This window comes from Dromiciops gliroides, chromosome 1 (assembly GCF_019393635.1).
Source record: "Dromiciops gliroides isolate mDroGli1 chromosome 1, mDroGli1.pri, whole genome shotgun sequence".
Lineage (NCBI taxonomy): Eukaryota > Metazoa > Chordata > Mammalia > Microbiotheria > Microbiotheriidae > Dromiciops > Dromiciops gliroides.
Window position 1 is genome coordinate 652,716,505 of NC_057861.1, and position 16,064 is coordinate 652,732,568.

Genomic DNA, 16,064 nt, shown 5'->3' on the forward strand with positions numbered 1-16,064 from the left:
TAGGATAATGTGGATATTCATCCAGGATTTATTCAAAAACTGTGAGGATTCACAATTATAGTTTCTCTTTGACACGTATGATGGGGAATCAAACCTATATTGGTTGGCCCTGGTTCCAAGTTATAATTTATTATCATTATTAGCAGATCGTGTATTTGAAAATTTGCCTACTTGTTAAAATTTGTAACCACAAAAATCACTATTCACATATATACATATATACGTATACTTATACTTATGGACATATGCAGTAAATTGAAAAATGTGAGGAGTTTGGCATGCATGTTCCCAGCTGAGGTTGAACAAGGTTCTTCCTTCTTGCTGCAACTCTCATACTATAAACAAGTGGCCTTTTTATGTCTATTTAGTGCAAGTTTTCCCCATTTTTGTGGGTGACTTTGCTGTTTAAAATGGGGCAGCTAGGTGGCGCAGTGGATAAAGCACCGGCCCTGGATTGAGGAGGACCGGAGTTCAAATGTGGCCTCAGGCAATTGACACTTACTAGCTGTGTGACCCTGGGCAAGTCACTTAACCCCGATCGCCTCACCCAAAAAAAAAAAAAATGAAATGGGCCACCAAGCATAATGCTGAAGTATTTTTTGGTGTCCCTTAGTGCAAGAATGCTTTGATGTGCCTTATAGAGAAAAGAAATGTATTAGATATATTTATTTCGGGCATGAGTGCTGTTGGCTATGAGTTCAATGTTAATGAATCAGCAATATAGTACATCCAGAAAAAGAAAGAGTAAATTTGCCAATCTGTATGTGAGGTTCCTCTGGAAAGTGCCAAAGTTAATGTTGTTTGACCAGAGACTCACAGGAACCAAACGCTGCATTTCTCCTAGGAGCATTGTTTCAATATTTGTTAATTCAATGTTTGTGGTGACTTTATAGAATGTACCTACTGCAAATGATGAGAATCGACTGTACTTGCAATAGAAGACATGGTTCCAAGGGTAAAATTTTGGGAAGTTTAAGGAGATAGATGTGAAGTTAAGGGCTCCCTCTCTGCTACTAAAATGGGAATTACAAGGATTGAAGTTGATAGTGCTGCATCATTTCCCTTAGCTTTAAATATTTTGCCAGGGGAATTTTGCCAAGGTGGTTCTAAAATCCAGTGTATATATTCAGTGGAGGATGTTTATAACTTTTGGTCTTGATATTCCTTATTTTCACCTATTTTGGGCCTCCTTTACACTTACTGGTCAATAGCCATAGCGAAGTGTTTTAGTATTTCTTAGAGCTTCTCTTAGACAAAAGAATTGCCATCCTACACATTCAGTATTGTATTTCCTTTATATTCCTTTGTATAGCTTCACTGCCTACATGAAATACATTCCCTTTTAACTTCTAACTCTGCAAATCCTTAGATTTCTTCAAGACTTATATCAGATACCACCTTCTATAGCAAGCCTTTTCTGATACCCTTAGTTGTTAGTATTTTCTCTCCCTTTTCAAATTATATTTTTTAAATTTATTTGTGTAAATGTTATGTTCCTCTAGTAAGAAGAATGTAAATTTCTTGAGGGAGAGAGGTATTTAAAAATTTTTATTTGTATATATAGTGCTTGGATATAGTAGATTCTTTTTGTTGTTGTTGTTTGTTTGTTTTTTTAAATTAATAAAGTATTTTATTTTTTTCCGTTACATGTAAAGATAGTTCTCAACTTTTGTTTATACAAGCTTTACAATTTCAGATTTTTCTCCCTCCCTCCCCTCCCTCCCCCTCCCCTAGATAGCAGGTAATCTGATATAGGTTATATATATATACACATAATAACATTAATCCTATTTCTGCATTAGTCATGTTATAAGAGAAAAAATCAGAGCAATGATGAAAAACCTCAAAATAGAAAAAAACAACAGCATCAAAAACCAAAAGAAATAGTATGGTTCATTCAGCATCTATACTCTGCAGTTCTTTTTTTTTTTTTCCTTGGATTTGGAGATCCTCTTCTATCACGAGTTCCCTGGAACTCTTCTGTGCCATTGCATTGGTGAGAAGAATATAGTCCATCACAGTAGATCATCACTCAATGTTGATGATACTGTGTACAATGTTCTTCTGGTTCTGCTCATCTCACTCATCATCAGCTCACGTAAGACCCTCCAGGTTTCTCTGAACTCCTCCTGCTCATCATTTCTTACAGCACAATAGTATTCCATTGTATTCATATACCACAACTTGTCCAGCCATTCCCCAATTGATGGGCACCTCCTCAACTTCCAATTCCTTGCCACCACGTAAAGAGCAGCTATAAATATTTTTGTACATGTGGGTCCCTTTCCCCTTTCCATGATTTCTTTGGGAAAAAGACCCAAAAGTGGTATTGCTGGGTCAAAGGGTATGCACAGCTTTATTGCCCTTTGGGCATAATTCCAAATTGCTCTCCAGAATGGTTGGATCAGTTCACAGCTCCACCAACAATGGATTAGTGTTCCAATTTTCCCACAGCTTCTCCAACATTTATTATTTTCCTTTTTTGTCATTTTAGCCAATCTGGTAGGTGTAGTAGATTCTTAATAAATACTTGTTAAGTAATTGTAGTATCATGTAGAATCAGTGTATATATATATATATATATATAAATATATAATAATATTTTACCTGAATTCTATGTGTTACCATGTCTTCCTTGATTATGCTCCTACACTCTAGCTTCTGTTTCCAACCTGGGACTCCCAAGTTCTTGCCAAGGGCTTTCTTATTGGTGAGTATTACCATTTTGAGGCTGGATTCACTTACCACACTATTTCTTAGTCACCTTTATGCCTAGCCCAGGCTTTGAAAAAAAAAAAAGTAATAAAGTCAATAGTATCAACAGGTTTCTCTTGGCCACTACTCCTCTGTATGTGTTGTTTTCCTCTATTTTTTAAGTTCTTGGATGGCATGGACTATCTTAGTTGTATATATTTGTATCCCCATTAGCACAGTGCCTGATACATAGTGTTTAATATATGCCTTCTCTTTCATTCATACCTTTCTTTTCCATACTATTTTATTTTTTATTCTGAACTTAAGAAACACCAAATATGCATTTATACATATTCCACATTGTAGAATAAGAGATTATACTTGATTGTCTCAATCTATTATGTAGAGCTTGCTCCTCTTTTTAAGTCTATAATAAATTTAACATGTAACTCTCAAGCTATCCTGCTTGTTTAATTCTTCTGTATTATCATTTCGGAGAGAAGAGAGTGAGATACCTTTTCCCTAATCCTCCCACTCTAGTTCACCTCCCTCTCCAATTGAATAAAAAGAAATCAAACCATAATAATAAATGTGCATCATTGAGCAAAACAAATTCTTTTGTTGGCCATAGCCCAAAATATATGTCTCATTGCATCTTTTTTTTTGGTGGGGCAATGGGGGTTAAGTAATTTGCCCAGGGTCACACAGCTAGTAAGTGTCAAGTATCTGAGGCTGGATTTGAACTCAGGTACTCCTGAATCCAGGACTGGTGCTTTATCCACTGCACCACTTAGCCGCCCCCCTGTCTCACTGCATCTTGATTCCATTATTCATCATTGGTCCTCTGGAATTGTGGTTAGTTACCACATTGATCAACATTCTTAAGTCTTTCAACATTGTATTTTTTAATGTTCATGTTCTTGTATAAATTGTTTTCCTTGTTCTCTTCACTTCACTGTACATATTTTTTCCAAGTCTTCCTTGGTCCATCTCTTCTGTCATTTCTTACAGCATAATAACATTCTGTAACATTCTTATACCACAGTTGTTTAGCTATTCCCCAATTGATGGGCACTAGCTCAGTTTCCAGTTCTTTGCCACCACAAAATGAGCCACTATAAGTGTTTTTGTATGTATGTATCATTTTTCTCTATATTTGATCTCTTTAGGGTATAGGCCTAGTATATAATGATCTAAAGGATATATATGGTTTAGTGACTTTTGGCGGCATAGTTCCAAATTGCTTTTCAGAATGGCTGGATCAGTTCACTGCTCCAATAATATATTGTTTTGTTTTTTGGGTTTTTTTTGTGAGGTAGTTGGGGTTAAGTGACTTGCCCAACGTCACACAGCTAGTAAGTGTTAAGTGTCTGAGGCCGGATTTGAACTCAGGTACTCCTGACTCCAGGGCCGGTGCTCTATCCACTGTGCCACCTAGCCACCCTCTCCAATAATATATTAATGTGTCTATTTTCTCACAGCCCCTCTAACATTTGTCATTTTATTTATTGTTTTCTTTCCCAACCTAGTGGATATAAGGTAGAACCTCTGAGTTTGCATTTCTTTGATTATTAGTAATTTTAAGCATTAAAATGTGGCTATTGATAGCTTGGATTTCTTTCCCAGAAAATAGCCTTTTAATACCATTTGACAATTTATCTGTGGGGGAATGGCTCTTGTTCTTATACATTTGAATCAGCTCCTTATGCATCTTGGAAGTGAGGCTATTTTTAGAGAAACTTGCTGCAAAGATTTTCCCACTTATCCATTTCCCTTCTAATTTTGATTACATTGGTTTTATTTGTGCAGAACTTTTAAATTTTATGTAATCAAAATTGTCCATTTTTATTTTCTGTTAGCCTCTCTAACCCTTCTTTGGTCACAAGTAATTCCTCTATCTGTAGTTCCAAGAGGTAATTTCTTCTTTGCTTTTTGAATTGGTTATGATATGACTTTTCTCTAACTCATATATCTGTTTAGAACTTATCTTGGTATATAATGTGAAATTTTAGTCTATACCTAATTTCATTCATTCCTGTTTTCATATTACTCACCCTGAATATCGCTTATCTTGTTCTGCTTTTATTTACTCCAAATCTGTTTGTATAGCCTTCCCTTGTTTTGCTAAATTCTTCATATTCATTATTCCATACGGTATAGTAATAATGTATAACATTTATATAACACAATATGCTCAAGTATTTCTAAATTATTTGACGTATATTTGTTTTTCAGTTTTTTGTTATCCCCCCAACCCCACAAATGTTGTGATGAATCTCCTGGTACATAAAGGATATTTTTCTGTCATTTGCCTCCGAAGGGCATCAACCAACAGACATTTATTAAGCTCCTAGTATCTTTCTAGTATTGTTGCAGAGACTAGGCTTACAAACATAAAAATAAGACAATTTGTGCCTCAAGGAGCTTGTATTCTATCAACCAAGAAAACATATCTATATACAAATAAATGTCTGTAAAGAAAATACAGAACAATTGGAGGAGTGATGGGATTAGATAAAACCACCTTTGAGAGGTAGCTCTTGAGGCAAGTTTTAAAGGAAGCTGGGAATTCAAAGAAATAGAGTTGAGGAAGAAATGTATCATAGGCATATATAAAGGTGGCACTTCCTTTGTGAGTGCCAACAAGTAGTCCAGTTTATCTGGAATGGATCGCATGGGAGGCTTGGGAAAATAGACTGGGACTATTTTTGTCTTTTTTGTATGCCTAGAGCTTTAGCACTGTGCCCACACATGGGGACTGCTTAATAAATATGTGTTGGGGGCAGCTAGGTGGCGCAGTGGATAGAGCACCGGCCCTGGAGTTAGGAGTACCTGAGTTCAAATCCAGCCTCAGACACTTAACACTTACAAGCTGTGTGACCCTGGGCAAGTCACTTAACCCCAATTGCCTCCCTAAAAAAAAAATCTATATATATCTATATCTATCTATCTATCTATCTATCTGTGCTGATTGATTTTATTGGAGTCAGTTTGTGATGGTCTTTAACTTGCAACTAGAGAAGTTTGTATTTTGTCCCAGTAGCAATAGAGGAAGTAACATGGTTAGACTTCTACTTAAGCAATAGCATTTTATAAAAGAATGATCATATGACTATAAAAGAATTTTCTGTTTTCATTTCTTAACATGATTTAAAGGATGTTCTCTTAGGGTTAAAATATAGGTTCATTTAATTTAGAGACTTATTGAGTTTTTAAATAGAATTTCTATACATTCTCATACTTTCTAAAAGTTGTTGGCACATAAGTTGCAAGTATCTTCTTGGTGGTCTTTTTGCAAATATTTATCACGAGCTTTGCAATAAGATACATATAATAAGGTATTTAAGGAGTGGCTTTTTATTAATATATTAATACATATTTTTCTTTGTCTTATTATAAAACTGTTATATTATGATTTCCCAAACTGGGGATCTGTTGCAAATCTTCTGTTATGTTTATCTGAAATCATTAAATCTAGATTATATACACAGACACATATATGCACATACACACATATACATGTGTGCATATAAAAGCAACCGATTATTACTATTAACATATATATATCATATATTTTGTGGATGATGTTCACAAAATTATAAATTCCAAAGTGGATTTCCTCTTCCAAATAGTACATTTCTCACCTGCCTTTCACCGTGAATATGCTTAAATAAAATATGTAGACTGTAATATCAGCTGTAGGACAGTAGGACAGTAAATCTTCTGGACTCAAAAACATACAAGGAATTCAGAGCTGATTGTCAGGTTTTGTTTTGTTTGCTTATCTGTGCTATTTTACTCTTTTAATTAGAATTGATGGAAAGTATATATATATGTGAATTCTACAATTCTATTTTTAATTTATTTGAAAATGGTCAAGTAAGAAAATTCCTCAGTCTTGCAGAAGCTTCTAAGATAATGTGGTATGTCCATCAAAAATAATTTGGAGGCCTAACCAGTACCACCAAATCTATTTTATTTCTAACCCCAGGCACAGTACAAACATATAATAACATAAGGGGAGGTACCATTTCTTTAAAATCTTTCATTTCAGTGTATAGAATCCTTTTTATTAAAAAAAGAAAGGTAACCATAAATGCCTTATGGCATGAAAACATGATATATAGTACATCTGTCAGTTCTGTTAAGGGTGTATAATAGCCATTGACAAAAGTATATTTGAAAAATCTGCTTTGACACTTTACTTTTTCAGATTAGAAAGAGAGTGTTTCTCTAAAAACAAGAAACTAAATGAAGAGATCGAGGAACAGAAGAAAGTAATTATGGACCTCTCAAAGAGACTTCAGAGTAATGAAAAAAGTTTCAGTGAATTACAGGAAGAACTAGCAATGGTAAGGATAAAAAAATACCCTATGGTCCTTACTTTATTGGGTCAAAAGTTGATGTGTTGTGGGGTTTCTTATGCCATAAGCTAAAGAGTTTTATGAAAATAACTTTACTGATATACTGGGATAAAGTTTCAAAATGGTTATCTTGGATATGCTAGCTTAAGTCACATTAACTAATGAATTTGTAAATCTCATTAATTTGGGTTTCTTTTGTGTTCAGGAGGGGAAGGACTAATATGATTTAGTGAAATATCTCTTAAGACATGACTTCCTTTTAAAAAAGGCAGTGCAAGTTTTCTTCCCTTTACATTTATCAATCTTAAGTCCTCTGAGGTCCTCAAACAGTATATGGGGTAGTGGAAAGAAACTGGCAAAGATTTAGAAGAAATGCATTCTCTATTACAGTTATACTGTATGACTGTGTTCAAGACATTTTACTTACCTGGACCTAATCTTAATTGGGAAAAATCAGGGGGGTAGACTAGATGATCTTTGAACACTCTTTCTACTTAACATTGAGTAATCTGTGACCCTGAAATTATCCTGTATTTCCTTAATTTGGTTGCTCATGGCATATCTGCTTCTCCCATTCAGTTTGCTTACTTTTTCCACAGAAAAAGAGTATAGCTAATAGTAAGTATGATCATAGATTTAGCACTAGAAGGAATGTTTTCGGTTACCTAGTGTAACCCCTACTTTAACAGTTGGTGAAACTGAGGCTCAGAGAGGCTAAGTAACTAGTCCTGGGTTATACATTTAAGAAGTGGTAAAACTGGAATTTGAATTTATGTCCTTTGTCCCAAATTCATGTTCTTTCCCCTGCCTCATGCTTTTCCTTGTTTCACTTTCCTGTTAGTATTATCCACCTTAAAGATCATTACTTCATTGTTGGTAACTGTTTCATCCCCAAAGATTTTAGGATGTTTTAAGTATGTTTACAGTGTCTTGTCTTTATAGCTTCCTGGGTGTACGGGTAAGGTTTCTACAGCAACCCATTCCTAAATGAAATTATTTTTATTTCTATTTAAATTGCCCCCACTGCTTGGTTAACTTTTGGTTGCATTGTGGCTATGATTGGGTATATTTGGTGTACTTGGTTTGAAAGAATTTTTCACAGTTTGTATGAATTTGAAATTTAGTCATAGAGCTTTAGACGTAATGGAGGTCTGTACTAGACTTTTCTCCTTTCCAATTCCTAGATCAATAGTGGGTTGGGAAAATACAGTGTGTTTTTTCTGTAAATTCAGAATCACAATATCTCAAAATTGGAAAACTCCCCAGACCTGGATAAAAATCCCCTCTACAGAATTTTGGATATGTGACCATTTTGCCTAAAATTTAACCACTTTGGCTAAAGGCTTTAGGGAAGGAGAACCCCAGGTATCTCCCAAGGCATTGGATCGCTTTGATTATCGGGACATTTGCCCACATATAATACCTAAATCAGCTGCTTGAATTTTTATTCATTGCTCCTAGTTTTTCCTTCTGAGCACAAACAGAATAATTCTAATCCCTTTTCAACATGACATTGGTATTTCAAATGTTTTAAAACAGCTATCATTATTTCCTCCTCCTTCCCATCAAAATCCTTTGTCTATAATCAACATTTCTAATTTCATCAACTAGTTATTAACATGGTATGATTTCAAGGCCCTACAACCATCCTGGTTGCCTTTCACTGGACGTGTTCCATCTTATCTATTAAGCAGGCATTTGTTAAACACTTACTATATATCTGGCACTGTGCTAAGCACTGGGGTTACAAATACAAAGAATGAAGTAATGTCTACTCTCAAGGAGCTTATAGTATAACAGAGAAGGCATACTCATAAGTATATACAGAATACATATAAACATATTCATGTTAGATTCTTATATATTTATTTATAACTTATACTTATCACATATAAGTAAATATAAGTATATAGAAAATAAATAGAAATGAATATAAAGTAATTAGGGAGGGCACTTGTAATTGGGGGTATCATGAATGACTTTATATAGAAGGTGATGCTTGGGCTCTGTTTTAAAGAAAGAGGGGTTCTTTGAGGTAGAAGTGAGGAGGGCTTGTACTCCAGAGATGGGGGATGGTCAATGCAAAGGCATGGAGATGGGAAATGGAGTGTCATCTGTAAGAAACAGAAGGCCAATTTGGCTGAATGACAGTGTGTAGGAAGGGGAACAATGTACAGTAAGATTGGAAAGGTAGGTTGGGGCCAAGTGAAGAACTTTAAAAAGCTTAACAAGGGGGCAGCTAGGTGGCACAGTGGATAAAGCACCGACCTTGGATTCAGGAGGAGCTGAGTTCAAATCCAGCTTCGGACACTTGACACTTACTAGATGTGTGACCCTGGGCAAGTCACTTAACCCTCACTGCTCTGGAAAGCTTAACAAAGCCATTGGAGTTGATTGAGTAGAAGAACCACATAGTCATACCTGTACTTAAGAAATATCAATTTGGCATCTATGTGATAGATATACTGGAGTAAAGAGAGACTTGGAGGGGGCGGCTAGGTGGCGCAGTGGATAAAGCACCGGCCCTGGATTCAGGAGTGCCTGAGTTCAAATCCAGCCTCAGACACTTGACACTAGCTGTGTGACCCTGGGCAAGTCACTTAACCCTCATTGGGCCCCCCCCCCCCAAAAAAAAAAAAACAACCAAAACACACCAGAGAGACTTGGAGTCAGGAGACCAGTTAGATGACTGTAGTTTAGGGGTGAGATTAGGGATTGACTAGCTCATTGGCATAATGATAATAGAGGGAACAGGGGAAAGAAAGGGGAGAAGAAAGGTTGGGGGAAAAGGGGTAGGTGAAGAGACAGACAGAAGAAGGCCTAGGACAAAATCTTTGGGAACAGTAACAATTAGGGGTTATAATATAGATGATAAACTAGTAAAGGAAACAAGAGGAGTGGCCAGTGAGGAGGAGGATCAGGAGAGAGGAATGTCAGAAAAACCTAGAGAGAAAAGTATATCTAGGAGGAGTGGGTGGTCAGCAGTATCAAATAGAGCAGATGGATTGAGAAGGATGATGAATGAGAAAGGCAGTTGAGATCTAATTATTAAGGTTATTAGTAACTCTGTAATGAACAGTGTTAGTTGAATGATGATTTTAGAAACCAGATTGCTAAGAGTTAAGGAGTGAAAAGAAAGGAAATGGAGATAGGAATTGTAAATAGCTTTTTTTCTAAGAGTTTGGTTGAAAAGGGGAGGAAACAGAGGAAAATAACTTTGAGAGGATGCTAGTATAGGTTAAGGGTAGGAGAAACTCAGGCATGTTTGAGGGCATGAGGGAAGGAAATAACAGATAGGGAGATGTTGAAAATTTGAGTGGAGAAGGTGATCGAGGGTTGTGTAATATTCTGGAGAAGATCGTAATGCATGAGTATCTACCTAAAACCATCAGTATGTATTGTGTATAATGGGGATAAGTTAAAGGCATTCCCAGTAAGATCAGGGGTGAAACAGAGATATCCATTATCTTCTCTATTGTTCAATATTGTCCTAGAAATGTTAGCTTTAGCAATAAGAGAAGAAAAAGAAATTGAAGGAATTAGAATAGGCAATGAGGAAACAAAACTATCACTCTTTATAGGTGTTATGTCGGTATACTTAGAGAATCCTAGAAAATCAACCAAAAATCTACTTGAAACAATTAACATCTTTAGGAAAGTTTCTGGATACAAAATAAATCCACATAAATCATTAGCATTTCTATATATGACCAACAAAGCTGAGCATCAAGAGATAGAAAGAGAAATTCCATTTAAAATAACCATGGAAAATATAAAGTATTTGGGAATCTACCTGCCAAGACAAACCCAGGAACTATATGAACACAATTACAAAACACTTTTTACACAAATAAAATCAGATCTAAGTAACTGGAAGAATCACTCATGGATAGGCCAAGCTAATATAATAAAAATGACAGTTCTACCTAAATGAATTTACTTATTAAGTGCCATACCAATGAAACTAGCAAAAATTATTTTATAGAGCTAGAAAAAATAATAACAAAATTCATCTGTCAGAACAAAAGGTCAAGAATATCAAGGAAACTAATGAAAAAAATACACAAGAAGGTGTGCTAGCCATACCAAATCTATAGGGAAGGAGGGAGGGAGAAAAATTTGGAACTCAAAATCTTATAAAAATGAATGTTGAAAACTATCTTTACATGTAACTGGAAAAATAAAGATAGTAATGCATGGTACCCAGGGTAACTGTAGAAGAGGAGTTGACTTTGGCAAGGAGAAGGGTCACCTTGTTAACAGAGACTGAGAAAAAGGAGAATGTAGGGAAGTATATCAAAAAACATTTGAGATGAAGAGAAGGGAAGAGAGAATCTAAGCCACTACTCCTTGGAGTGAAAGGAAGAGTAGTTCCATATAGGTTCTTGGATCCCTCCTTTAGCTTAAACTCTTGTTCCCAAATGTTCAGTGGACCTTCTGGCCTTTTTTCTCTGTGTCAGTGGATAGAGTTCTGGACCTGGAGTCATGAAGATTTGACTTCTGATTTCACCTCAGACACTTACTAAGTGAACCCAATGAAGTCATTTAATCTCTGTCTCAATTTCCTCAACTGTAAAATGTGGATGATAATAATAGCTACCTCCCAGGGTTGTTGTGTAGATCAAATGAGAGAATATTTGTAAAGCACTTAGCATATTGCTTGGCATATAGTAGGCACTTAATGCTTATTTCCTCTCCCCCCTCTTGCTCTATGAAAAGTGAATATAAAAATGTAGTGTAAAATTTGAAAAGTTTAAACTGTGTTTTTTGGATCTTTAATTGTCACTTTAATGAGCATGAACAACTTGGAACTTAAACAATGCATTTAAGTATTGTTATTATATTCTATTAGATGTACAGATTTTTAAAATGTTATTATAGAACTGACTTTATTTGATATTTTCAAATAGTATAGAAGAAACAGTATTATATTATGTGACCTAAGCTCAAGGCTTTAATATTGCTAAGTTAGAATTTTGTTCTGTCATGTATAATATTTAATTTTACTTGTTGAATTTGTCATTAAAAACTTTAAACTATTAATTTGAAATGTATGAATTTAATAATGATTTAATAAACCTCAATATAAAATTGAATTTTTAGTTGAACTTACTTGGTAGATCATATGTATTAGAAATCATTAGAGAGTTAGCTGAACCAGTTGGGTCTTTTCAGATATTGCTCAAGATTTTTCTGTTAGCTTCTTTTGAAGCAGGGGAGCTATCTTTTTCAAATTAGTATTATTAGTACTTGCTTTGTGTTTTCTTGGATGAAATATTCTTTTTCAGCTCATCATTTCCAGAGATTTGTTTTTCTGCTACTCAGTAATACGCAGTTACAGCTCCAGGAGAACTTATATATTGAAAAGGGAATTCTAGTCCCCTGGAGAGTTTGTTGAGAATGAGTATTTTGCTCTCTAAAGAACTTATTATTGAAAATGGTTGAGTCTATCCATTTTTTTAACTTTGTAGGCATTGCACATATTTAACTGATTGGTATATTTGATGGCTTTAAAAGTTAGGTTTGTTGTAATATTTTCGCTTTAGGTAATCTAATTATTGCATTCAGAAGGATGTGTTTTTGGACTTTGAAAATTAATGGACAAAAGGATGTTTTAGGTATAGCTTTCAACCTAACAAATTCAGTTGGTTATTTTTCCAATATGGCAGAAAAGATTACATCCAAATTCTTTCTAGAAATCTAAACGGTTTTTTTGGGGGGGGGGAATTTTGTGTATATGTTGGAGAAAAGGAGCTTTTGTATACCTATATTGTTTTTTTCTAACATTATAGGTTAAGGCAAGATTAAAAATAGGGGTTCAGACAGGACCAATGAGAACAGGTTGAGACTTAGTCATTAAGCAGAGATCAGACCTTAATAAACTCACTCTATGTAGTGCTTTAAGATTTACAAAGTGATTTCTTCAAAATAACTGTACTATATAGATAAGCAGTCAAATATTATTTCCCTTTTTATACATAAAGAAACAAATGCTGGGGCAGCTAGGTGGCGCATTGGATAGAGCACTGGCCTTGGATTCAGGAGGACCTGAGTTCAAATCTGGCCTCAGACACTTGACACTTACTAGCTGTGTGACCCTGGGCAAGTCATTTAACCCTCATTGCCCTGCCCCCCCCCCAAAGAAAACAAATGATGAGAATTATTTTCTTGTCATATAACAAATAAGTGTTAGAACAAGGATTCAATGTTAGATCTTCAAAATCTGTGTCTCTAGTATTATTATTTTTTTTTGTTTTTTGCGAGGCAATTGGGGTTAAATGACTTGCTCAGGGTCACACAGCTAGTAAATGTCAAATGTCTGAGGCCGGATTTGAACTCAGGTACTCCTGACTCCAGGGCCAGTGCTCTATCCACTGCACCATCTAGCTGCCCCCTCTAGCATTATTTTTAATACACTATGATGCTTCTAAAAGTATGAGATGAGTATGAAGCTAGAACTAAAAATTTGAGAGAGAATTACCAGTATATCTTATTGTTTGTAGTAGATGATTTCTTTCTTTTTTTTTTTCTGATCCAGCTTGGTTCTTTCTAACTTAATTCTAGCACCAGATTGTTCCTTCTAGACCTTAAATAGCCCTGATCCTTTAGAAATGGTCCCACTTTCCACAGGTTTTAGACACTGGGGTCTTTCATCTCAAAAGTTTTCATCTCTTTTCAGATTGTAGCTCTATATTATCTCATCAGATCATAGATCTAGCTAAGAAATCTGAGTCTTTGGTGGGCTGGATGGAAACTAATTTCTCTAGGTTCCACAGTACATAATTTACATCTTCTTTAGCCAAAGCTAGCCTTCCTTTCTCAGAGAAAGGCCTATGAGTTAGTCTAATAATGACCTTTAACTTAAGAGGCCAGAAAATTACATATTTGCCAGAAAGTAGCATTTTAAAAGACTAGGAACCATGATTATTTCAAGCATATGGTGACATTTGTTCTAACTTAATTAATATGGAAACTTTCTGAAAAATTCAACATTATCTAAAATTAGCATGGTATAGTCGTAACTGGTATCATGAGACTTGGGTTTGAATCATGGCTCAGCTGTTATTTAGTTGAGTGAATTTACATTCTAGGATCCTCAACACCCCAAGGGTGCTAGCACCAGTCTGAAGCTTGGGATTATGGACAGTAGATATACCTTTTGGCTATTGCAGGCTAATTGGGGTGTTGTCCAAGACCATATAATGCCCACTAAATGTCTAGTCTCCTGATAAATGCCAAGTGGTTATACACGAAGTGGTTCTAACACATCTTAGTATTTACAATTACATTGTCAAGTGGTGTTGCAATAGGGTCAGTGATGCTTATTATAGTATGTTTGTATACTCTTCCACACACATGCACATATATACAGAGACATAAGTGAACTAACACTGGCACATGGATTGTTAGAATAGTTATGTTTCTGTTCTTCCTCAAAGTTCTAATAGATATAGTTAGTTTGAATTTAGGGATTTAATTGAGCTCTTAGACAAAGCTGAAACTTTGACCTTTGGCATTGCTGTGCTCTGTCTCTGAATTACTAGGCTTCCTTGACTGTGACCTTTTTAGTATTCTGGCAGATTTTTTTCAGAATTTACTTAGTGGGCATCTGTTGAAATGCCCAGTGCCTCCACTGAGACTCTTGTTTTAAATGCCTCTTTGGTTGTTAACATTATTATCATTTTAACCACTCTGTGTGTCTAAAATATCTCCTAAAATCCTACTCTACTAACTCCTTACATCATGGACATATGTCATATGACATATGTCAGTGGAGCCTAAGCCTTGAAGCATGGCCCTGGTGATGAACTGCTTGCTTTTAGTTTGACAACCAACTTTGCTGTTTGTAGAGTGCCTGATCAGAGGGTTGGCTATGAGGTGATCCCTTCTTTTGGCTTCAGAAACTCTGAAATGATCTACAAAGTTGAACAAGATGTGATCCATCTTGTTAAAATCACAGATACTTGATATATTGAAATATTATGGGTAAAACATCTTAGTAAACAATTCAAATCAACAAAAAATTATCGAGGAATACATTATGTTAGTGATGCAAAAGCAAAATAATTTTGTAAGCTACAGTATTCTATGATGAATTCTGACTCAGCAATTAAAGAGCTGCCTAGTTTTAAGACATTTTACTAGAATCTTACTATGAAGAAAGGATTCAGAAAATTGGGTTTAACCTAGGAAACTATATACATTGCTATCTGCCAACACTATTCACCCCATTCTTCATTTAGTCTCCCCAGTACAAAATAATATTGGGGTGAATAAATTTGAGTATATATATTGTATGGTGAATAAAACACAGACATACACACACCTATTACAAACTTGGAACATTAGCAGGTATTTCACAGAATCTCAGAATTGGAGATTTGGAAGATACCCCAACCCTCACGCCCCCACCCCCATCCCATCTCCAGCTTTGGAACCAGGATCACATCAACTTTGCTATTGTTCTTATATGGGATTTCTTGGTCTTCTCCCCAGTGTTCCCATTTTTTATCCTTGTAACTTCCCTAACTGAAGTGCTCTTATGTTGACTCCCCTATTAAAATACAAATGCTTTGAGAACAAGAATTGTCTTTTTTTGGTGTATATATATCCTGAGCTTAGTACAATACTTTGTACCTAGTAATTGATTAATAAATTCTTATTCATTCATTTATCTAGTTCAGCCCTTACCTGAACAACCTCCCGCCCCTGTATTTGGCTATATGAGAAGCTTTGTTTGATGTTTGTTTTTATGTACAACAGAATGTCACCAAGTTTGATCATATGAAAATGATTTTTCAAAAGTACATGTAGCACATGTAGCACATGTGTAGACACTCTACACATATTTGTGAGTTATCTTAATTCTTTGTGATGTGGGGGTAGAAATTGGTCAGCCAGTCAATAAGCATTTATTAAGCAGTTGTTATGTGCCTAGCTCTGGGGATTTAAAGAAAGGTATAAACAGTCCCTGATCTTAAAAAACTCATATTCTAGTGAAGATAT

At 35.3% G+C, this 16,064-nt stretch overlaps 1 protein-coding gene across 2 annotated transcripts in view; it reads left to right on the forward strand.

Moving 5' to 3' along the window:
- The window catches only part of CCDC171 (coiled-coil domain containing 171), a 437,148-nt gene that overhangs the window by 104,810 nt on the left and 316,274 nt on the right, over nucleotides 1–16,064 (forward strand). For both annotated transcript variants that reach the window (XM_043977119.1, XM_043977120.1), the window contains exon 5: nucleotides 6,908–7,046. In XM_043977119.1, coding sequence (XP_043833054.1) covers nucleotides 6,908–7,046 — 139 coding nt within the window. The remainder of the gene's footprint in view (nucleotides 1–6,907; nucleotides 7,047–16,064) is intronic.